Source organism: Vigna umbellata, chromosome 5, assembly GCF_029865625.1.
Source record: "Vigna umbellata cultivar VRB3 chromosome 5, Vumbellata_1.0, whole genome shotgun sequence".
In the NCBI taxonomy this organism is placed as follows: Eukaryota; Viridiplantae; Streptophyta; class Magnoliopsida; order Fabales; family Fabaceae; genus Vigna; species Vigna umbellata.
The window spans coordinates 37,383,512-37,407,935 of record NC_142169.1 but is presented as its reverse complement, the minus strand read 5'-3'; the positions used below and the strand labels follow the sequence as shown (position 1 = coordinate 37,407,935).

Below are 24,424 nucleotides of genomic sequence, written 5' to 3'. Positions count from 1 at the left end.
TTTATGTAAATACAATTTTTTTTCATATCTTCTTATGTGTTAAGTTTATCTAAATATGGTTGTTTTTATTTTTAGTACCATAAAATATGATATATATATATATATATATATATATATATATATATATATATATATATATATATATATATTATAAATATATGGATAATGGGTACGGAAATTTCAAATGTTACATTTTGCAAAGATATAAACTTATAACTATCGTGTTTCTATGAACTTAAAAACATATTGTATTTTGTATGAAAATAATGTTTTGTTTATGAATTAATATTATAAGTCGAAAGATCATCAAGTTAAATGTTTTTTATTGCTATGGTCTTATTAATATAGTACACAAACTATTAAATTTAAAGTTATCTCGCGTGACACTGTAAGTGTTGTAAGTGTCAAGTGTTAGAATTTCAATTTAATTTTAATATTTATTTTTTTATTTAATTTAGTTTAATTTTTAGAAAAAATAATATAATATAATTTTTTTTCAAATTGTATAAAATTTATTTTTTGTATAATTTTATGTGGATGCTTTTATTAAAACTAATGTTTTTAATAAATAATTTTGAAAAAACTAATTAACTCTAAAACCTATATGAAATTGAAACTAAAAATTAACTTTGACTAAAAAATTTTAAAAATATTACAAATTAATATATAATACAATTTATACATTATTAATGGAAAGAATCAAATTAATTATTTTTAATAAAGTGATAAAAAATTAAGACAAAAAATAAAAAACCAATTTGACATTTGATAAAAAAAGATAATTAAACCTAAAGCATAACTGCTATGTAAAAGTCTTTATTGTTTTTTTTTTATCTTTATAATCTTATAGGTAATTAATTCTCCAACTCAACTATATCAAAAATTTAAATGGGATGAACTCGATTTACAACTTAGATACAAAAAAGTAAGTTAACTTGTATTTATTTATTTCTTAATTTATAATAACATATAAAGAATGTTTTCTAGTTTTCTATAAATAAATTATTTCTATTTTATTTTTAATAATATTTTAAAATTAAAATAAAAAATCCACGTTTGATGAACGAGAAAAGAGTGGAAAGCTAACTATTTTATCTTCTACTTTTACAATTAATATCAAACAGGAATATCTTCCTATATATTGTTATAAATTAAAATAATATATTAAATAAGGTGTCTCGTTATATATAGAGATATAAAGATGAGAAACATCAATATAACAACTAGGAAATATATTCCTATATTAATGGAATTTAATTCACTTTATACACCCTAGTAACCACTTTATATATTAGGGAATTAGTGTAATATTTTTCTTAATTAAATAATTATTCATCAAATTTTATCTATATAAAATCTTTTAAATGAAATAATTTTTTTAAATTAAACAATTAATAAACTATTTTATGTTTTAGAAAATCTTTTAAATAAAATAAACCTTAATAATTAATAAACCTTTTTTATCTTTTAGAAAATCCTTTAAACAAAATAATCTTTTAAATTAATAAATTATTTTATCTATTACCATAATATTTTTAATAAAATAATTAATAAATCACATTGAAAATATATTTTTTAATTGTTATAAATTTTAAGATCTTAACTTTTTTTTATAAAAATAATAAAAGTTACTGTCTTACATTTGTAATATCATTTTATATTACCTTCAAAAAAATAACATTTTTTAACTCCTGGATGCAAATAAATAAGATGACCAACAAGATAAATAACTTACATTAAAAAAAATCTTAATTTGTATTTATTTTCTTAAAATTAAAATTGACTGTTTACCAAATATACCGTTAGTTATTCATCAATTTGAAGGAAATGTCGACATATTTATAAAAAAAATAGATTTGATTTTATCGAAATATTTTAAGTAGTTTCAAATTTTATTCTCATTAGTTTTAATTTTATATATTGGTTTTATTACTAGCCTATGAATTAATGAGGAATTTTGTTTCTTAGAATGAATTCTGCTTGTTTCCTAATTTTAAGAACATTTAAAACAAATATTCAAAACTTTGTTTTCAGAAAATAAAAATTCAAGCTAAATCTTGTTCGAACAATCGTACCGATTTTGCATAGCGAAATAAAAGAGTAATCGGTTTTACGATTGTTAAAGAGCATAAAGTATGTTTGGTCAATTAAAATGGTTTCTTTAATTTTCTTTAAAAAAATATTATCGAACAGTTGATGGGCAGAAAATATAAAGAGTGTATGGAGTAAAAAATCACACAAATGATTGATATCCTGGTTCGAATCAAAAGACTCTACGTCCAGTCGTTAATAGTGATTAACCTTTTCACTAAAATATTGTTCACAGATTACAATAAGATGAAATACAAATAAGAACAGAAAGAACCTTCCTTTAACAAACAAACCGAAAGTAAAATGCTCAGCCAACTTGAAGAGAACACCGCTCCGACCTTAGATACACTAAGTGCAAGCTTCTCCTATTCACAAGACTTGACAAGAGCACATTATCACTTGAGAACTTCCTCAAACAAACTGTATTCTCAAAAGTGGCATAGATTCCTTTTCACTCACAGAAAGCTTCCCTTAGGTACACAGCTCTAGCTGTGGAAAATACTATTTATAAGCCCAGGTTTATGCAGAGTCAAAAACTGAAAAGACATCTCCCAAATGCTAGTGATAATCGATTATCTGCGAGACTTGGAACATTTAGGATATTAACTCTTCAACCGGTTTGTTCCAGTTCTTCACCTTCCACCGGTCAGCTCGAGCCCTCACCGCCTTCTGTTGTTCAGCTCGAGCCCTCACCGTCTTTTGTCGTTCAGCTCGAGCCCTCACAGTCTGATACCGTTCGGTTACCTTCTTCTTCTCTTTCACAGTTTTCCACTGCTCGGCTCAATTATAATATACCATCCAACTCTTAGCATTTTATTCTACAGTGTTAGTTGGACACAATATTGTTCGGTCTTGTACATGTGTTGTGTTTATCTGTCTTATTCGGCTTTCAACTACTATACGTCGTTCGATCTTCAACTGCATTCGGCTAGTGTTTGTCCTATGTTCGACCTTCATTTGTTCGTGACCGTTCAGTCTTCAACTATTATACACCGTTCGGTTTGCATCTGGGCTCTTGTTCCCTTTCCTCGCAGACCAACATACAAGAGTGCTTATAAACTTAAGACAACAAGGGTCTTCATATTCACTAGTGCAGAAAGGGCTTTAGACGTCTGTTATTTTGGGCTTTTAACGTCTGATCGTTGTCCGACGTCTATATGGGTGACGTTAATGAGACGTCAGACCCTATAGGTTGAACGTCTATATAGATGTCTGATCCATACAGGTCAGATGTCTATATAGACGTCTGACACTATAGATCAGACGTCTAAAATGTTGTCGTATATGATTGGATCTTCTTCTGCTTGAGGCCTCTCGGGTTGCTCCTAGCTCATGGTAATTCGAGTTTACAACTTTATATTTTAGTGGAAGAGAATGTATTGTACGTTTTTTTTGTATTGGATGGTTTTAAAAACGTAGTGGAGGGAATTGGAGGAGTGCAAAACGCAAGAAATCACCACCCAAGAACGTCGCCCAAGGACACGAGCAAAACTGCACCAAAAACCAACGAAAACACATTTTAATCGGTTCAAATGAAAGATTATGCATCAAAGAGTGATGTAATCGTAGTAAAATTAATTTTAAACAAGGCAAAAGTGAGAAAACGAACCTGAAAAATGTAGCCCATAGAGAGAAAACGCGAGGAAGATGATGAAAAGTGAGTGCGCGTAACTACTGCTTCGTGTTCGCGGTGTTTTAATGCAGCCATATAGAAGTCGGTTCCCCCACATCAGACGTCTAAAGGGCTTTAGAAGTCGGATTGGTGGGATCGGACGTCTAAATGAAGTTAAAAAGTGACTTTTTAGATTTCAAAATAAGTATATAGAAGTCGGTTCCCCCCACATCAGACGTCTAAAGGTCTTTAGAAGTCGGATTGGCGGGATCAGACATCTAAATGGACTTAAAAAGTGACCTTTTAGATTTCAAAAATGAGTATATAGAAGTCGGTTCCCCCACATCAGACGTCTAAAGGTCTTTAGAAGTCGGATTGGCGGGATCGGACGTCTAAATGGAGTTAGAAAGTGACTTTTTAGATTTCAAAAATGAGTATATAGAAGTCGGTTCCCCCACATCAGACGTCTATATGGCTTTAGAAGTCGGATTGGCGGGATCTAACGTCTAAATGGAGTTAAAAAGTGACTTTTTAGATTTCAAAAATGAGTATATAAAAATGGGTTCCCCCCACATCAAACGTCTAAAGGTCTTTAGAAGTCGGATTGGCGGGATTGGACGTCTAAATGAAGTTAAAAAGTGACTTTTTAGATTTCAAAATGAGTATAAAAGTCGTTTCCCCCCACATCAGACGTCTAAAGGTCTTTAGAAGTCGGATTGGCGGGATAAGACGTCTAAATGGAGTTAAAAAGTGACTTTTTAGATTTAAAAAATGAGTATATATAGAAGTCTGTTCCCCCACATCAGACGTCTATATGTCTTTAGACGTCTGTTCCCTCCAGAACAGACGTATATATGGTTGTTTTATTTACGAAAAATGCCACCGGTCATTTTTTACGTCAGATATTCGAGGGTCGGACGTCTAAAGGATGACGTTAAAGGCCTTTTCTGCACTAGTGATTGTTCAGTTTGTAACATCATCAAAATCATTTTCTTCAAGACACCAATGTTCCTCATTGGTAACAATCTCCCCCTTTTTTATGATGATAAAAAATCTCTTGTTTAAAAGCATCTCTATGTATCTGCATAGTATACAAACTTACAAACATTGAAACAGGTTAGTAGTAACTACATTAGAACTTTGTCTCTTCTCCCCCTTTTTTGATCATAAGCAAAAAGCAAGTAGAAGTACTCACCCTTAAATGTTGCTCACCCTCAACAAAAGAAAGATGCAATTCAAATATTATAAGGGGAAAATAATAATTTATCTAGAGTAGAGATAAATAACATGATATCAAACAAACTTATATATCTCCCCTTCAAATAGATACCAGTTATCACAAGATTATGACATAAGATGTCAATCAAAAATTTCTCCCCCTAAACATATTCCCCTATTAATCCCTTTTGGCATGCCTCTGTTACCGCTCGACTTCTCTTGTTGATACCTTTCGGTTGCCCCTGTTATCGTTCGGTTACTATCCTAAACCCCATTTATCTTATCCTCCTATATCTTAACAAAATTAGTTTTGATTGCAAGCCAGGATAATCGATTATTCCACGTAATAATCGATTATTTGCGAACCTAAGACTTTATCTAAAAGCTCAGAATAATCGATTATATCCTTATGATAATCGATTAAAGACACTGGAAGTACGAAAAACTTGAAAAGGACAGAAATCTTAATTCTAAGACATATCTATAACTCCTAACTCTCTTCTAAGATCATAGAACCTATCTTTGGGTAATGCTTTTGTGAAAGTATCTGCAAATTAATGCAAAGTGTCAATATATTCTATTGTGCAATCCCCCTTTTGGATTTGATCTCTTAAGAAGTGATGCCTTATCTCTATGTGCTTAGTTCAAATCATTTAGCATTGCATAAGCATTTCACAACTCATAGTGTGTTTAACCTTGCACAACAACATGTATTTAAACTAAATAGAAATTGATTCAATTCAGTTTTTATTTGAACAAAAAATGAATTAAACAAGATGCAAACAGATTTCTCATTAACTTATAAATGCTTCCAACAATTAAAATTCAACAGAAAACACATGAACAACATAGTGCTTATGGCTAATATATCACCAAGCCTTTGTTTGGTTGCTAATTGCACCAACAACTAACTGAACCACATAGTTACAAATTTAAAAAAATTCTCCTCAAACTAGTAAAAAATGCATCAATCATAGGTTTAACATATGACCAAACATAAATAAATACAACAGTTTAAACATCACTTAGCTCAATCACGTGGTGCTCGAACCAAGGTTTTGAATACCACTTGATGTATTCATTCCATGGCCTGAAGCATCAATTCCAAAAGCAGAATACCATGGAGTTTTTCTTTTTTTTTTTTCTTTTTGAAAACTTATCATGTAAAACAAAAGAATAGAGTTTTGGTCCCCACAATCTCATTTGGGTCCTTTGAAGTTAGAGACAAATTATTTTATAACAGGAATCCAAGTATATTTTCCTTTAGGAACATCAAAATGCTTTATTCTACATTTGTTAGGAGTGTTCCCCTTTTTCATACAGTAAGAACATGTGACAACATTTGGGTTCCTATAATAAGATGTTCTTTTTTCACCCACACCCTACGAGTTCTTTTAATTTGGTTCTTACAAAGCACACTCTTATTTTTGAAAGACTTCTTCTTAACTTGATTATTTATACAAGATGCAGATTGTGTAGCCTTCTTAAGAAAATTTTCTAAAATATCAATATTAAGCATATGACTCTTACATGAAAGGCATTCAACAGGATGTTCAACAACAATAGACTCATTCATTTCTAAGTTGCATATTTTATTTCTTAAAATAACTTCTTCATCTAATGTCTTCTCATATTTAATTTTCAAATCCTTAAACTCATTTTTCAAATTTTTATGAGCAACATCTAATTTCTCATATTCATTTAACAATTCAAGAAAGGATTTTTGTAAATCAAATTCACTAGTGTCAAGGCTAGAGCACATTTCTTGGCTTGCACTGTCATCAACATTAGTTGTCAAACACAAGTTTGTTTCTTCAACATAATCACTTGAGCTACTTGAGTCATTATCATTCCAAGAAATGTAGACCTTCTTCTTTTTGCGACTTTTCTTTTCCTTTTTTCTTCATTTCTCTTATTATTTGAACAATCAAATTTTATATGGCCTCTTTCACCACATCTATAACATTTGAAGCTTGATGAGTAGCCTTGATTTTCCTTCTTTTTCTTCAAGAATTGGCTTTCAAATGATTCACCGTTGGCCATCAAGCATAAATTTTCTCGCTCATTAGAATCACTCGAGCTTGGGGAGTTTGATGTAGGGCTTAAATTTGAGCAAGTCAATTTATCCACATCTATGACTTCATTATAAGTGAGTTTTAAAAATTCCCACATTTCCTGTGCACTTTTATAAACAGAAACTTTGAAGAAATCATCAATGGTTAGTGCAGATAAAATTATATTTCTGCCCTTAATATCATATTGGGCTATCCTATTTTCCTCAACAGTTCTGTTAAAATAAGGTTTTTCCACTTCAACACTATCAACAGTACTTTTAGGAATATAAGGACCATTTTTTACAGCTTCCCAGATGCCTCTATCAATAGACCCCATGAAAATTTCCATTATGACTTTCTAGAATGCATACTTATCAATGGTAAAAAGTGGTGGTCTATTGATGGAAGCACCTTTGACGTAAACTTGATTTCGATCGGCCATTTTCGAAAAATTTGAAAGAATATCAAAGCAAGCTTTGATACCAATTGTTGGAACAATCGGTACCAATTTTGCGCAGCGAAATAAAAAAGTAATCGGTTTTGCGATTGTTAAAGAGCGTACAGTGTGTTCGGTCAATTAAAATGGTTCCTTTAATTTTCTTACAAAAATATTATCGAATAGTTGATGTGCAGAAAATATAAAGAGTGTATGGAGTAGAAAAATCACACAAATGATTTTTATTCTAGTTCGAATCAAAAGATTCTACGTCCAGTCGTTAATCACTATAAATAGTGATTAACCTTTTCATTAAACTATTGTTCACAGATTACAATAAGATGAAATACAAATAAGAACAGAAAGAACCTTCTTTCGACATACGAACTAGAAGTAAACTGCTCAGCCAACTTGAAGAGAACCGCTTTGACCTTAAACACACTAAGTGCAAGCTTCTCCTATTTACAAGACTTGACAGAAGCACACTATCACATAAGAACTTCTTCAAACAAACTGTATTCTCAAAAGTGGCATAGATTCATTTTCACTCATAGAGAGCTTCCCTTAGGCACTGATAACACTCTAGATTTACATATTTTTCTTTGTTAAAAATCATTTCTTAGATTTCTTTAGTTTTTAATTTCTTAGAATTAGGCTAGTTTTATGTTTTTCTCTTAATTCTTTAGTTTTATAAAATTCTAGTTAAAAATAGGTTTTTAGGAGTTTTTTTTCTCTTGTTAATCATTAGAGAATTTATATTTTTTCTTAGAAAATCTTTAATAAAAAAAAAATCTTTCTTTTTAATTCTTAGATTTTATTTTCTTTTCTTTAATTTGATTGTTTTTTTTGGTGCAGATATGAAATAAATTGGGCTTCTATGCTGACTGGACTGGCACTGGGTCGCGGAAATTGGGTGCTACAAGTAAAAATTTGAATGTTGCTGCTGCATTGGAGAATTGGGCCACTTGAGCTGCCACTGCATTAGGCTGAAAGTGAATTGGGCTGCATGGGCTGATTTCAATTAAGTGGAACGGTGTCGTTTTGGAGAGACTGAAGATGTTGTTGCAGGGGTCTTTACTTTTGTGATTTCATTTGGCAGAAAACGTTTTTGAAAGTGAGGGCATGTGCTGGGCAGAGAGACGTGAGACGAGAAAGGAAGAAGAGGAGCGCGGCACTCTGACCATAGCTGACCGGAGAAGCTGACCGGCGAGCAAATGGAGCTGACTGGAGATGCCACTTAGAGGGCGAAGATTGAAGCGTCCAAGTGAAGCGAGGTTCCCCTCTCCCAATTTTTCCTCTTTCTCTTTTCGTTCTCCAACCCTATATAAAGGGGTTTTTCTGCATGTAAATAGGGATATAGAGAATACTTCTTCAGACACATTTTTACCCTTTCAGTTTACAGTTCTCTGTTCTAGAGATTAGGGTTTTTACGCTTTTCTTAGAGTAGGATACTGTTCTTGATTCTGGATGTCGCTGATGAGATTCATGGATCCGCGACAATCCGTGAGTTCCTCATTCGGTGATCTCTGGTATAATGTTTGTAATTTTCCTTTCTCATATTAATAAAGTGCAATTTCGTGTTTCTTTCTCATTTCTGGTTTGCGTTTTGATTTTGTTAACTGTTTTTTTTATTCTGCCATTGTTATGTTCTGAGAAAACGAATTGGACTCTCATTCTCTGCATCTTTGCAATTCCTTTTGGAATTGAATGACTCCACAGTGAGCAATTGTTTTATTCGAGATGTCTTCTCGAGTCAGAGATGAGTTCAATTCTGTTTTTTTTAGATTGTTATATTGCTTTCGATTGGTTAGAATTTAGGTACTGTTTTTGATTTGTTTTAATTCTAAATTCTGTTTTTGATTGATTTCTGGTGATATATAGATTAGGATAGAGTGATCTGTATTGCTGATTTGGTTTCATTGCAAGTTGATTTCTGTATTAGCCAATACTTCTTACTTTGATTTTTGTTTTCCTGTGAATGGATTAGGTTTAGTAGATTAGATGTTGAACTGTCCACTCTTTTGGTTCGGATACATGTATATACCACTTCTTTTAGGGATCTTAGTACCTTGTTCAGTTTTAGTTTTGGTTTCCCTGTGCTGTTAACTGTTAGCATTCATAGGTTAGTTTTAATTGCATTCAGTTCTCATTTTAGTCTATGTTCTGTTTTGTTATGCATTTATTTTATAATTTAGCTTAGGTTCCAGTTTTGTTTTTATTTCTTTGCAATTTATTTCTTGATTTTTCTTTTATATAGATTAGATTTCTTTATTCTTGTCTCTTTAATTTCATTGTTTCATATTTCATTTCCCCACCTTGTTTTAGTAGTTATTAAATAGTAAATAAATACAAGATTTAACTCTACACTTTAGGCTTAATTGTACCGAGTCTGAGGATTGATACCTAGGTTGTCCCTTTACTACATTAGTGGGGAAACTTAGTTTGTTCTGTTTTTGCGCGACGAAAAACAGTTTAACAAATGGCGCCGTTGGGGGACTCGGCGAATTGAGTTTTAGAGTGTTAGGTTAGTCTTGTTTAGGTCTGTTTTCTTACTTGCATTTCTGTCTGTGTTCATATAGCTTAGGCTCAGGAGTGTAGAGTAGTCCTTGCATCTATATAGTTTGTATAGTTTTTCTTTTCTTTCATAGATTTCTTGTGTTGAATTCTGTACTAGAGGTCTTAGAGGTCTATTCGCTACTAGAGGTATTAGAGGTCTATTCTTGTGTTGAATTCTGTACTAGAGGTCTATTGGTGTTTCTTCTAGTGAGCCTTGGGTAAGCATGAATTATTACTCTTCATATGATAACTGTTCTTTTCCTTATAATGCTCAACCACCAAGATTTGACCTGTTTTATGAGCCTATTCCTGAGGAATTTTTGCAGCCAATCAATCAAGATTTCCAGCAGCAACCACCACTTTGTTTTCAACCATATGGTGAGCAGCAACCCTGGATTATGCAGCAGCAGCTGCCACATTTATATTGGCACCAATATGCTGAACCAAAGCTGGAGGAATTCCAATCAGTGCAGCCATGGCAAGATCAATTCTGTGATCAGCAGCAGGGGATTCCAGTATCTGAAATTCAAGGGATGACCACTCAAGTGGCTCAATTAGTAGCTGTAGTCAACAAGTTGACTGGGAGAGTTGAAAAGGAGAAAGAGGCAGCAACCAATGAAGCACCACTGCTGGTAGCTGCTGCCACAGAGTTTCAAGAGATTAAGTGTCCAACCACCTCTGTAACTGTATACTCTAATCCTTCTTTCATTGATTCACATTCTACTTTAAATTTTGATGATGATAATTCCAATTCTCTGATGAGTGATGATTGTATGAATGCATCTGATGATTTTTCTGAATGTGTTTGTGAACCTTATGACCATAATTACACTGGTGATGATTTTGAAAAGCTAGTTGATGGTTTTAGGGAGTTGGCTGTGATTCATGATTGTAATAGTTTTATTGATGTTCCTATATCTGATTTTACCACTGCTAGTGCTCAATTAAGTAAAAATGTCTGTTATGATGGTGATAGTACTGAACCTCATTCTTGTTTCAATGAAATTGATTGTACTACTGATTTAAAAGTTGAATCTGCTGAACTGGAAGTACAAACTGATTTCAGAAAGTCCAAAGAGTATTTGAAAAAAATGAGGGAAGCTGCTGACCATGTTTTGGTGCTGCAGTACTGTGAAATGGATTTTGATGTTGATGTGGGTGATCCTAGAATTGATTTGACTGTGTTTGATCAAATGCATGATGTGCCTGTAGAAGTTTTTGATTTTACTCCTTGCTTTGATCATTCTAATATCATAAATTCAGCCTATTCCATTGATAAAGTTCATATACCTACATCTAGTGTTTTTCATGATTGCACAGATTTAAATGCACTTCTTGATGATGAATCAGATGCTCATGATGCTAGATATGCAGTTTTTGATGATGTGAAAGTTGATTTGGCTGATTTTGAAAATGCTTGTACTGATTTAGGATTAGAACTTGAACTTGAGTTTGCTGGGTTCTTAAATTCTTTAGAACTGAACAATGAAAAACTCACTGCTTGTACATGCCTTGGGGTGGTTGTGAAATTTGTGAAGAAATCAATTCTGCCATATGCTCTGCTTCTAACTATTTTGCAGGTGCCAAGGAAGAGTTAATTATGAGCAAGCTGGATGGAAATGACCCTGCTGATGCAGCTGGTGAACAGAGAACCTTGGATGATGCAACTAATGAATCTGTTGAGATTGGTGAGGTTGTTTTTGAGGAGCCACAACAGGTTGATTCTAAACTTGAATTTCCTCTCTGTTTGGGTGAGTTGCAGAATAGCTTTGATGAACTGTTGCATGCTAAACCTATAGTACCTCTAGCTGATATTTGTGCTACTAGGTCTGGTCATTATGTGATTCTAGATAAAAATTTTCTTGTGAACCAGATTGAAACAAATGACAGTAGGTTTGTGATGTAGATACATATATTCTTAATGACCTGCTAGATGATTCTGCATTTACTTTGGACAGTTCTGCAAAGTTTGATGACTCACCTATGCATTTTGACTTTGATTTGGATGTAGCAGCTTATACAATTATTGCAGATACTGATATTAAGGCAGCTGCACGCATTGAAGGTAAAAGGAAGTCCTAGTTGATGCAGAAGAGGATGCCAATACTGCTCAAGGATGGAACACACAGAGTCAATATCTGAGGACTGAGGATTCTGCTGTTATTGCTGACATACTTAATGCATAATTGAAAGAAGTTGTTGATTTGAAAGAGGACAAAAGCACTGAAACATTTTTTCTGGATGAAGGGGCATAGCTAATTCTGGTGAGACACCTACAAGCTTCAAGTCAGTCTCGTGCACCAATCAACTGCCAATTTTTGAGAGAGAGCTGATGATGCTAAAGCAGAGAGCTGGGAAGGAGCTAATGCACATCTTGGCTGACAATGGAGAAAATCCAATAAGCTTTTTCTTTTCCCTTCTTTTAAATAGTAGTTATAGGTCTTTTATAGTAGTTTACATAGCTTTAAGTAGTATAGTAAATAGTAGAGTAGAAAATATGTTGTTTTTCATAAAAATAGAAAAAATTAACTTTGACTTGTGGCCAATCTGAATAAGTTCTTTTTCTTTGTAGCCTTATAGTTTTAGTTTTCTTTTTCCGTTTTGTTCCTGTACATGTTGTGTTCTATTGCATTTTCTCTTCTGTTCATATACATTTTATACTCTTTTATGTTCAGTCTTAGTTCTATTTTGTTCTGTGTTTTCTTGATTAGTTTTTATGCTCTTTATTAGATCTGTCTTGTGTATATCCATTTTTAGATCTGTTTTGTGTATATATGTGTTTTTCTCTGCTGTTTTAGAACCTTACCCACTCACACATTGAGGGCAATGTGCCTCTTAAGTGTGGGGGTGGGAAGGTATAGGTTGGTTTAAATTTTTTTTTTTATGTATATAGCTTTGTTAGCATCTGTTTTAGTAATAAAATAGGGGTATTTTTTTTCTGAACTGTTTTTCTCTTAGTTTAGGTCTGGTTTGGTTTATAAATCCCTAGAGTAGTTTACTATTCTTGTTTTAGTCTGTAAATACTTACTCTTGTTACTGATCTGTTTTAGTTTAGTTGTTAGTTTTCTTGATAATAGTTCTTAGGTCTTTTTAGGTTCATTCATTTTCTGGTTTATGTTGTTTTAGCTTAGGTCTTTTGCTGTTTTTGAATATGTTTTAGAACTTCTTTTAGGTCCCTTTTCTTTGCTTATTTCTATTATTTTCTCTTCCTTTGTAGTTACTTGTTATGTTGTAAGCTCTTGATTAGTTTCATGCTTTGTTTTAAGTTTTCAATTAGGATTTTGTTCATAATTAGGGTCTATTTTTTCTGTTACTGTTTTAAAAGTTTTCTGAATTTGTTTAGTATTTTTTCTTTTACAATTCTTTGGTTAATATGTCCTATTTAGATTTCTATTAGGAATATTATAGCATCTTTACTTTTTGATTTTTTTAGGTAGTTTCTAGGATTGCTTAGGGTAAATTTCTTTCAACTGTTCTTTAAATAGAATTTAGTAGAGGTTTTTCTTATTCTTCTGATTTTTGCTTTTCTATTTTAGACTCTTTACAATAGGTCATGTTCTGGTTTTTAGAATTTTCTAGGTTTTCTTAATTCATTTTCATTTTATTAGGATCTTCTTAGGTTCTCTTTTACTGTTTTCCTTCATAGAGTCTTGGTTTAGGAATTGTTTTAGCTGTTTTAGTTTAGTTTAGGTTCTCTTAGTTACACATAAGCTAGTTTTACTCTGTATAGATTTTAAATAGCTTTAGGTGTTGTTTAGGTCCTTTATTAGGAATTGTATAGATTCTCTGTTTAGGATTACCTTCTGTTCTCTTTAGTTGTTTCCTTTTTAAACTTGTAAACAGGATCTGTTTAGATTAATATCATTCTGTTTTAGGTATTTCTTGCTTCTTTAGTTTAGGTTATTTTCTTTTCCTTTTATTGTTTTTCCTTCGTAGAGTTCTAGTTTAGATTCTTTTTGGTTGCATTCTGTTCTGTGTTGCTTTGTTTAGATTGTTTATAGCTTAGGTAATATTGTTTAGGTACTTTTAGGTTCTTTCTTGATTCTGTTTCACATTTCATTCAATTCTTTGCTGATTTACTTAACTTCTTAGCTTTATTTCTTTAAGATAGATTGCCAATAGTGTCTTTAGCTCTAGATTTAAGTAGATGTAGCTCTAGCAGTAGTTTTTGCAGTTAGTTTAGTCTAAATAAGCAGTTTTTGCATGGTAGAGAGTAGCAATTCCATTTTTGACAAATCTTTAACCCTGGAGAGTTTTGGGCCAATTTTTTTTCTAGTGTGATTGCATGCATGTATAGCCATAATTTTGATTTTGTATTAATTCTCTTTGATGTGCTTGATCTTGGTAGAACTTTAGAGATGATCTGGGCCTTCTTTCTTCTTCCCATTCACATTTCTTTCCATTGTACCCGCATTTGAGCCTTAGCCTTTTCTTTGCTTTCCATCCATTACAAACCCTTTCCCCAATCATACACATAAAACCTTAGAGTCTTGTGAGAGGTAGGAACAATTTGGAACTCAGAAAGTAGAAAAGAGTAAGGCCAGATGTGAAATTGAAGAGAAAAAGAGTTCTAAAAAGAGAAAAATCTGATCTGAAAGGAGAAGAAGTTTGGTAAAAAAAGAAAATTGATTGAAAAAAAAAGAGAATATGAGAAAAATAGAAAGAAAGAGCTGAAAAAGAAAGAAAAAAAAAATTCTGACTAGGCAAAAATGAAATACTTGTACTGAGTTCCAGTTTCCTTTCTTTCTTTCACATTTCTCTAACCCATTCCAGATTTCCATTTCTCCTCCATCTAGCCCTTTCCATTCTCCATTACATTACAAGCTGTGAAAGTCCTGGTGATCTAGAGTTATCTTGATTCAAGCAGTGTCAATTAGAATTTTTCCAAAGTTATGAATTGTGGTCTATCATGTTATGTGGAGTAAAACACAGACTGACCTAAACACTTGAGTGATTTGAGGGAAACACTTTATCCTGTGAGGTTGAACTTGGATTGCTACTTCTCTGAATTGTAATTTTCTGCTTGTTTTGGGTTGAATTTGACTGTTATTTAGGGTTTAGGGTTGTGATTCTGTTTGTGCAATTTTGATTAGAAAATAGCTAGATTCATTAACATTATTTTTTGATTAGATTTAGAGTTGTGATTCTGTTTGTGCAATTTTGATTAGAAAAATAGCTAGATTCATTAACATTATTTTTTTTATTAATTTTATATATTTTTTATAAACTTTTATTATAATTATTTATTATTTTTAACTATAAAAATTGATAAATTAATTATTTAAAATAGTATAATATTATTTCATAATGTCTGAATATAATATTATCCACACAAGGCAAGAATAAGTGTTGTCATACATAATGAACGACTATTGCAAGAACAATCATTCACATGATTGAATAACGAAAATGTCATGACATTTAGAATTATATTCGATGCATGAGGTAAAAGTTAAATGTGTGGATAATTTTGACAAATGTTGTACTCACTACAATATATAAGGGTTTGCAAAAGTATACTGAGCTGCATTGTACTATAAAGATTTGTAGTTAACTATAAAATGGTTCGCCTGAATTGAACTGAACTAAAAAATAGCTTAGGCGAACATAATTGAACTAGTTTTTAGTTCACTTATAGCATAGTGCAGTTCAATGAATTATTTCTTAGTTTACTTATAATGTAGTTCAGTAAACTAGTCTCACTTCCTTCTAAAACTAAACAATATTGTTGTAGTCTATAAATGTTTGTCCTACAGGATTGAGAAGCTTCTCACACAGCTTTTGAAAAAACAAAGAACTTGTAAGAAATAAATTGGAAAAGTAGAGTTATTGAATACACAATTCAAAAGGAAAATCGATAACTCTGAGATTTAAACATGTGTGTCAAGGTTTTACTTTAGTTGTGTCATATGATACAACTCTACTTGCTATCAGATCACTATTGTTTCCAACTAAAAGTTTGTTAACATTATTAGTGGCATAACAATCAATTTCACTAAGCCACTACTTCACATTATTGAAGCTATCTTCATCTCTGTCACGTCATAAACAATCTGTGAAAGGAACCAGTTATAGAAGAGTGCAACAAAATCCCCACAAAGATAGGGAACATTCTATTGTTATGAATTGGAGAGGATAGATGCTTAGAATGCAAACAACATTCTGCAGGGAAACAAAGGTAAAGACGTGTACTAGCAATGACATAATATTTTATAATTAGAAAGAATGGACAAACTGGTTTGGTTTGCTACTGCATTATTCAAAACAAACTTAATTTTACACCTCCAAAATAATACAGGTAAAAAAATTGTAAACATAATTGGTTACTAGCTTCTGAAAATTCATAAAATGACATGTATATACATCACGTAAAATATTTCACATCCATGAATATACAAAATATTTGCAAGGACAATTAACTAGAAACTCAATACAATCTGGTACACACGATTTACCTATTCAGATATAAATATTTTGAACATAGGTTTAAGGAAAGCACATAGTAAAGTAGCAGCACAAAGGGGCAAAGGTAGAAAAAGGCAAACTCGAACACAAATCGAATCACTGTTACCTCAACGGTCAGTACGGTAGCGAAACACATAGGGCCCCTCGATGGTTAATGCAACAACAACTATGATTAGGTCCCTCGACGATTGGAGTAATAGCAAATGCGGCAGGGACCCTCGACAACAGGGTCACAGTGGGAAGTGGCTGCGTCACGACATGGCCAGAGCAGGGCCACCGTGGGTTTTCATTAGAGCTCTCCTTAACGACAAGGTCAAGGTGGCAGTGGTCACGCGTCACGGTAGGGTCAGGGCAGGGTCACCTTGGGTTTTCGTTGGAGCCCTCTTTCGATGATAGGGCCACGGTGGGCAATGACTGCATCACGTCAGGGGCAAGGTCACCATGGATTTCTCTTGTGTGTTCTTATTCACTAGAAAATACAATTCTAAACAATTAACTGAACTGAAAATTTGAAAAGTTCAGCTTTTCAAAACTAAACTAAAAAATGTAGTATAATTAACTATAATTTAGTACAGATAATGCCCAACCTTAACAACATAGTCGGACACAATGCAAGTCATGTTTTCAACTTCATAGGTTCTCTGATTGGTAAGGGGTCGACCTTAGGGTGATCGAGGATCATGTCGTTTTTTAGGTTGTGTGGCTAATTCTGACAAATTTTATACTCATTACAATAAAGGTGGACACGATGCAAGTTCGTGTTTTCAGCTTAATAGGTTCCCTTATTGGTGGGGGATCGACCTTGAGGTGATCGAGGATAAGACCATTCTAAAGAGCGTGGTAGGGGCACAAACAATGCATCTATATATGCCAGCAAGGCCACAATATGGAGCAATAACAATAGTGATAAAGGTGGGCAGTCTTAAATCCTATTAAATCTAGGTAAGTTAATAAAGATATCTAGCATCACTCAAGCACAATAACAACAACTTTTTTCCATTTTATGGCATGAGCGTTTGGGACACCCATTAGAAAATGAAGGTGCATCTGTGAATTTGCACGGATAAGAACAATCACATATTTAAGGGGATTATGTGGAGACTATAATAAAAATGAAGGAGACAATATAAGTGTTGTGGAAGGGGAGGTAATGTCTCCACATGGAGTTGATATGGTAGTGCAAGAAAAAAATATAGTAAGAGGGATTAGAAATAAAATTTCATCGACAAAATATAAGGATTTTGTTACTCATGTTATTAGAAAAGTAAAGTCCTTAGAAACTTTATCGACTCAACAACATGCCTCAACTTTAGTAGTAGGGAAAAACCTAATACTTTTACAAAGGTACAACTAGCATACATTTTTACTTGAGTGTATAAGCACTTTTTTCCTACATGCATTAAATGACATTAAATATCTTAAACGTTGATTATGAGTTTGATCTGTTATATCATCCAAGTAAGGCGAATATGGTGGCAGATGCTCTGAGTAGGAAGACAGTACATGTTTCATATATGATGGTTAGGGAGTTAAAGCTGGCTTAGGAATGTAGGGATATGAAGTTGCATGTTGTTGAGTTGGAGTTAAATTTCATTAGATGCAGTAATGTGGTTGTGTCTAGTAATCTTTTGGGTTTGATCAAAGAGAGGCAATTGTTGGATGCTGGTTTGAAGAAGAAATGAGTATGTTGGGTTCAAATTAGGCCAGAGAGTTTGTGTTGGGAGATGATGGTATTTTGAGGTTTAGAGGCATAGTTTGTGTTCCTAATGATTATGAGTGAAGAAGTTGATTCTTGAGAAATGACATCAAATTCGTTTTAGCATGCATCTTGGCATGACTAAAATGTATCAAGATCTTAAGGAATCTTTTTGGTTGTCTGGCATGAAGAGGGATGAGACACAATTTGTAGCGGCTTATTTAACTTGTCAACGAGCTAAGGTGGAGCATTAGAGACTTAGTGGTTTGTTGCAGCAGTTGAATGTGCCTGAATTGAAATGTGATAGCATTGGCATGAACTTTGTTACTCATTTACCACAAATGGTCACAGGACATGATGCTATTTGGCATGTATTAGCATGGCACCTTATGAGGCGTTGTATGACACTAGGTATAAGACACCCTTGTGTTAGTATCAAGATGGAAAAGTTGTGTTGATAGGGCTTGATTTGCTATAGCAAACCACAAAGAAGGTGAGACTGATACAAGAGAGGATGAAGACATCTTAGAGTAGGCATAAGTCTTATGTTTATTAGAAATGGAGACCGCTATAGTTTGCAGTTGGAGACCATGTCTTTCTACGAGTGACTCCAACCACTGGTGTGGGAAGAGCTATTCGTTCTAGGAAGTTGTCTCCTAGGTTCCTTGGTCCGTACCAGATCCTACGATATGTGAGACCAATGGCTTATAAGATAACTATGCCTCCTCAACTGTCCAACCTTCATCCGATATTTCATGTTTCAAAGCTTAGAAAGTATGTGTTATATCCCTCTCATGTGTTAGAAGTTGAAGATGCACAAGTCAGAGAAGATCTATCAGTGGAGGTTTAGTCTGTTGAGATTATGGAGAGCCAAACGAAGCAACTTAGAGAAAAAATCATCATTTTAGTCAAAGTTCTTTAGGATAGATGACTCTACGCAAGAGTTAGAGAGAGTCATGAAATAGTCTTATCCTCACCTATTCTCTAGTAAGTTTAATTTTTTAGGTCAAAAGTTTTTGTTGTTGGGAAGAATGTGAGAACCTAGAAAACAGAGTATTGGAGTTGATATGTGTTTTAAAATAATGAGACCGAGTATTTTAATGTTAAAATAATTCAATAATATAAATAGAATTCTATAAACACATCTCATTATCTAAAACACTCAACATCTTTAAAACTCGTTCTTTGAGCTCCCTTTCTCTTCTCTCTAATATTTTTTACTCCTAACTCATCTATTTGTTTGGTATGATGAATGTTGTGGATGTGAAGTTTAATGGTAGAAAATTGATGTAATGTTAAGATGTAGATAGTAGATTGAATTATAGGTCATTTTTTGGTTTAAAAGGGAGCTTTTAATAGGCGAGATTTAGAAGTAATGGTCAAAGGGGAGAAACTGCAGTTTTGGATATGTTGTATTGTAATTTGAAACTTGCTTGAGCTTTGAGTTAATAGAAATATAATATAGAAATGGATGGAAGTTAATATGTTGGTTTTTAAAGGTTTTAAGTTCAATCTTAGTGGTTTCGACTTGTGAGATTCTAAAGTAGTATGTAGGTGTTGAAGTAGAGGATTTGGGGTCTGTTGTTGGACCATTTCTGACTGGTTTAGACCCCTAGGTTGTTAATTTCTATGTAAGAAAGGGTGAAAGTGAGTTTATGTAATTTGAAGTAGTCAACTTGGTTTAATGTATCTAATTTAAGCTATAAACCTATTTTTAAATCATTCCAAATGTCTAAGATGCTAGGTTAATCATTTGGATTGGTATAGAAGGCAATTAGGCTGAAAATAGAGGTTTTCACTCTTTTGATGTGGCGCTCAGCAATAGTTAGGGAAGCCTAAGCACCAAAATGCTGAGAGCTTTGGCGCTCAGCTATAGCAGGGTGGCGCTCTGGTGCTAGGTTTACACAAGGAATGACGCTCAACGGTAAGGATGTGTCGCTTAATGCCATTGTCTTTTATGTTTTAACTCTTTGCTATTTCATTCTTTGGCTTTTGTGATTTCTCTTAAGGATTGGTTAGTACTTTATGACATGTTTAGTATGTTATTAATGATTATGAATAATTTTAAGGTATGCATCAAAGTGTGATTGAATAAGAGTTTCTAAGGATAAATTCTAAGTAGTTGTTTCAAGTTATGTATGAATGTAGGAAGCTCAGTCATGGGGTTATCCTGACACTATAATGGTTATTCATTCTCAATTAGAGAGGAGTGATGCATGTGGTAAAACTAGCAGAAGGTCCTAGTCTATGTTCTCCATTATGGCCTAAGACGCGAAACAAACTAACCTTGTGAACGTGGTAGGGTGAAACCCATTTGCAATGACTTTGCAAAGCAATGAAGGCTACCACAAGTGCATGACCCATCATTGCTTGACATTCATACTTTTAATTCAGATGGTCAGATCTAGGTCTATTTAACTTTGTATGAAATATGATGTATGATGAATTCTGATATCATTGACCAATAGAGAGTCTTATAGAAGACTCAAACATTACATGCACAATGAGTGAGCCCACAATGAAAGAAAGAAAGGACTAGAGAAAAGGGGTCGAAAACTTAACTTACTCAGATGAAGAAATTGATCGGTCTGAGAACTCGCCGCTGAAATCACTCATACGATCTCAATTCTTCAATCATATGAGTAGAGAAAAAAAACCTCTTAAAGAAAAGTCAGAGAACTTTAGAAGAGTGATTTATAGGGAAATGATGTGTTTTAAAATAATGAAACTCGTTTATAACAAATCCATTTATATTAAAAGTTTTTAATATTAAAAAATAAGTTTCATTATTTTTAAATCACTATCATTTCTGAAATACTATTTTTTAAATCTTTATAATAAATCTTATACCATATAACTTTTAGTATTATCTTAATAAATGTTATAGAAAATATATTAGTTAATAAGACCACGTTGCTGGTGGTGATGTGAAAGTCATAAAAATAATATTTTTATCTATTATGTTTTCAATATGAACAATAAAAATAACTTACTATTTTATATTAATTGCAATAATATTTTTACATTAATTATGTAATCTCATATATTTTTTTAACATTTATAGAAAAATAAAAATGAAAATGACAAAAAAATAACATAACTATTAAAAAAATTAAACAACAAATATTTAATTATTAAAAAATATAAATTTCAACCACTCAATAAATAAAACCGATTTAATAAAAATTCAATTAAAGATTTATAAATTTAATATTAAAACCTTAAAACTTAATTAAATCTAAATAAAATTCAATCATGTCCCAAAACACATTATCGAATTGAATTTTTATTAAAAGATATAAAAAAAATTGATAGGGACTCAAATAAAAATATCCTATATCATTAATTACAATTTCATTTTCTTATTAATCATATAAGATTATATTTCTTAACCTATCTAGATAAATAAGTAATATATTGGACTGTCTAATAATCTGATTTAATATAAATTCAATTAAAAATTCATAAATTTTAATAAAATTCGATCATAGGCCAAACCACTGGTCATTTAGTACTGATACAGTATGGACTTCAAAATTCAAAAGAATACAGGCCCATTATATACTACTACTAAACTATGCCCGTTAAGCTTTGGGCAAGAGTAGAAGAATTGGAAGCTGCAGTGCTGCAGCCGCGTGTGAGTGACCATAATTGCTCTCTCTTCCTTTTAGAATCGGTGAAACATTTCAACCCATCATTTCTTGTTTGCATATTGATCAACTTTTCCCTTCGGGTATTTTTTTTTTCGTTTTACAGGGAAAAGTTCGTGTCTTTATTTTGATAGGGATTAAGAAGACTTCAAATTTCGAATATGGCTGCAACCTTTGCTTCGAGATGTTCTCGCGGTAACCTAATTTGTATATTTTTTATATTATTTCAGAGATTGATTTTTTGTTCCCAAACCTGATAATTTAGGAGACTTATGGTAATTGAGAAATGTTAGGAAGTAGATCTGTATCCATCAAAGTATCTAAAGCACTGTTATGAATTATGATATAGGTTTTATGATACATTTCTCCATTGGCCTTCTACGAGAGAAAAATAGGAAAAAAAATAATTAAACAAGCTTCTTCAAAATTGAAATTAGCTTAAACGATAAGCAGATTGGTAGAAGCTCCCCGGTATCACTCTAAATTTTTTATTTTTAATTTGTCCATAAACTAAATTTTTATAGAGAAATTCATTTTGTTTTTATTTCTTATTTTTTCATCGTAGAAATTGTTACAGAAAAGTTTGTCTAAACAAACTTATAGAATATTTGTTAGAAAACCTATCAAAAGGGTATTAACTACATACCACATGAACCAAATGAGTACTAGAATGGAATAGGGAGAACTTAATTTATTTATTTTTCTCATTTTTCTTTTCTGGAGAAACTCGTTCAAAACGACTCTAAATTTGATATAATTTTGTCATTTGGGTGACTTGAACTAATGACTAAAACTTAGGAACTGAAAAATAGAAAGTCAGTTTCACTTTATAAGCTTTCTAGTAAGAGCTCGACATGGGTAAAACAGTGTTTAGACCCAAGAAATGAAGCTAATTTCATAAGTAAACACTCAACTGCATATTCGCAAAATTTAGGAGTGAACATGGGAAAATTCAGTGGTCAGATTCTGCTTAAGAATAACAATTATTGGAGTTGTAACTCACTAGGCAGGATCAGCTTCTTCTTATTGCCTCTGTTGAAGCTGGGGAAAATGAAACGAGTATATAGACTAGGAAAGAGAGTAGGAAGGTTAATAAGTTGCTTGGAATTTTGCCGTTTTAGCAAGAGCGACCGTATGTGTACTTTAACTTCCTTTTTGTGTTTATGCAAGTCCTTTTTGAAAGGATGTTTTTTTATGCCCAACAGGTTAAGATTTAAAGCCTGAATCTCCTGTAATATACTTAAATTATTACAAAATGATTTTGTTGTTTGTAAATATGTAATAATCCTTTTGTTGAGCAACTGCATTCAGGACTAACCTGAAATTTCACGTGTTAAGCTCTTATATTGTTCGCTCTCAGCCCTCCTGTCATTTTCTTTTATAATTGAACCATGCAGTGAATGTCTTTTATGTTGACCAGATGATATTCTAACATCTAACTTGCTACTTTTTCTGTTTGATGTGTCAAAAAACTGAAACAGTGGGTCGTTCTCTGTTTGGTGGATTAAGCAACAGTTCCCCTGGTTTATTTACGACATCACATGAGATAACATGCAACAATATGTTTACTCAGGTCAGTGCATGAACTAAATGCAGATCATGATTGGACAGTTATTAGTTGTATATTTTCATCGACACTGTACTGATGCTTGCCCAACATGGTTTTGGTGAACCTATATTGTATGAGTAGCAAGCAATACCATTTTCCTTGTTAAGCATAGATATGTGCCTTTTTTTTTTAAAAAAGGTACTTTCTTTCTCTTACCCCTAACAAAAATTCCTCTTCCATTTTTGCAGCAACAACGCACCTTCATACAGATGAGGACCGTTCTCAAGGTTGTGGATAACTCGGGGGCTAAAAAGGTGATGTGTATACAGGCATTGAAAGGGAGGAAAGGAGCAAGATTAGGTGACACAATAATAGCATCAGTGAAGGAAGCACATCCTAATGGAAAAGTGAAGAAAGGAAAGGTTGTATACGGGGTAGTTGTGCGTGCAGCAATGCCAAAGGGACGTTGTGATGGCAGTGAGGTCAAGTTTGATGATAATGCTGTGGTGCTTGTTGACAAGCAAGGCCAACCTATTGGAACCAGAGTTTTTGGACCAGTGCCTCATGAGCTGAGACAAAAGAAACATGTCAAGATTCTTACCTTGGCAGGGCACATTGCATAAATGAGAAAAAAGGGTCATCCTTAATTTTTTGAGTTCCAATATCACATCTACCATTTTGATGTTTTGGATTTTTTTTGGTGTGATGTGTAAGTGTAATAATTTTTCAATTTAGGAGAAGTAAAACAGGAGGTGCAGAAGACTTCTACTTAAATGACTACAACTTTATTTGGTTTCTGACCTGAAAATGAACTAGGGACACAAAATTTGATGTGTTCTTCATGTGTAATGTATCGACCATTTATGATTACGCTCCTTTTTATTTCTGTTTCGATCGATAACATCATTATGATCTATCGTTGTATTTGTCACGATTTTATCTTTAAAAAGTTTTTTTAAAGTAATATTAACTTTCAATTAAATGCTTTAATTGCTCATTAGCAATAAACACCTTTGAGTATAGGTAGAATGGAAGGGTTCAAATTTTGAGCACAGGCTTATAAACTAAATATGAAAAGGAAAGATAAAAGAAGAATG

General features: G+C 32.6%; 1 protein-coding gene across 2 annotated transcripts; it reads left to right on the top strand.

Annotated features, from left to right (window-relative positions):
- Window positions 1–21,650: 21,650 nt before the first annotated feature.
- Window positions 21,651–24,197, top strand: LOC148198277 (large ribosomal subunit protein uL14mz-like). Of its 2 annotated transcripts, none has more exons than XM_088115021.1 (4): window positions 21,651–21,765; window positions 21,885–21,973; window positions 23,260–23,351; window positions 23,576–24,197. In XM_088115021.1, exons 2-4 carry the CDS (start codon window positions 21,940–21,942, stop codon window positions 23,948–23,950), a joined length of 501 nt encoding a protein of 166 aa, XP_087971147.1. In that variant the 5' UTR covers window positions 21,651–21,765; window positions 21,885–21,939; the 3' UTR covers window positions 23,951–24,197. The 2 variants fall into 2 exon arrangements, with proteins under 2 accessions (XP_087971147.1, XP_087971146.1); XM_088115020.1 differs by having other exon boundaries at window positions 21,722–21,804; window positions 21,913–21,973.
- Window positions 24,198–24,424: the final 227 nt, after the last annotated feature.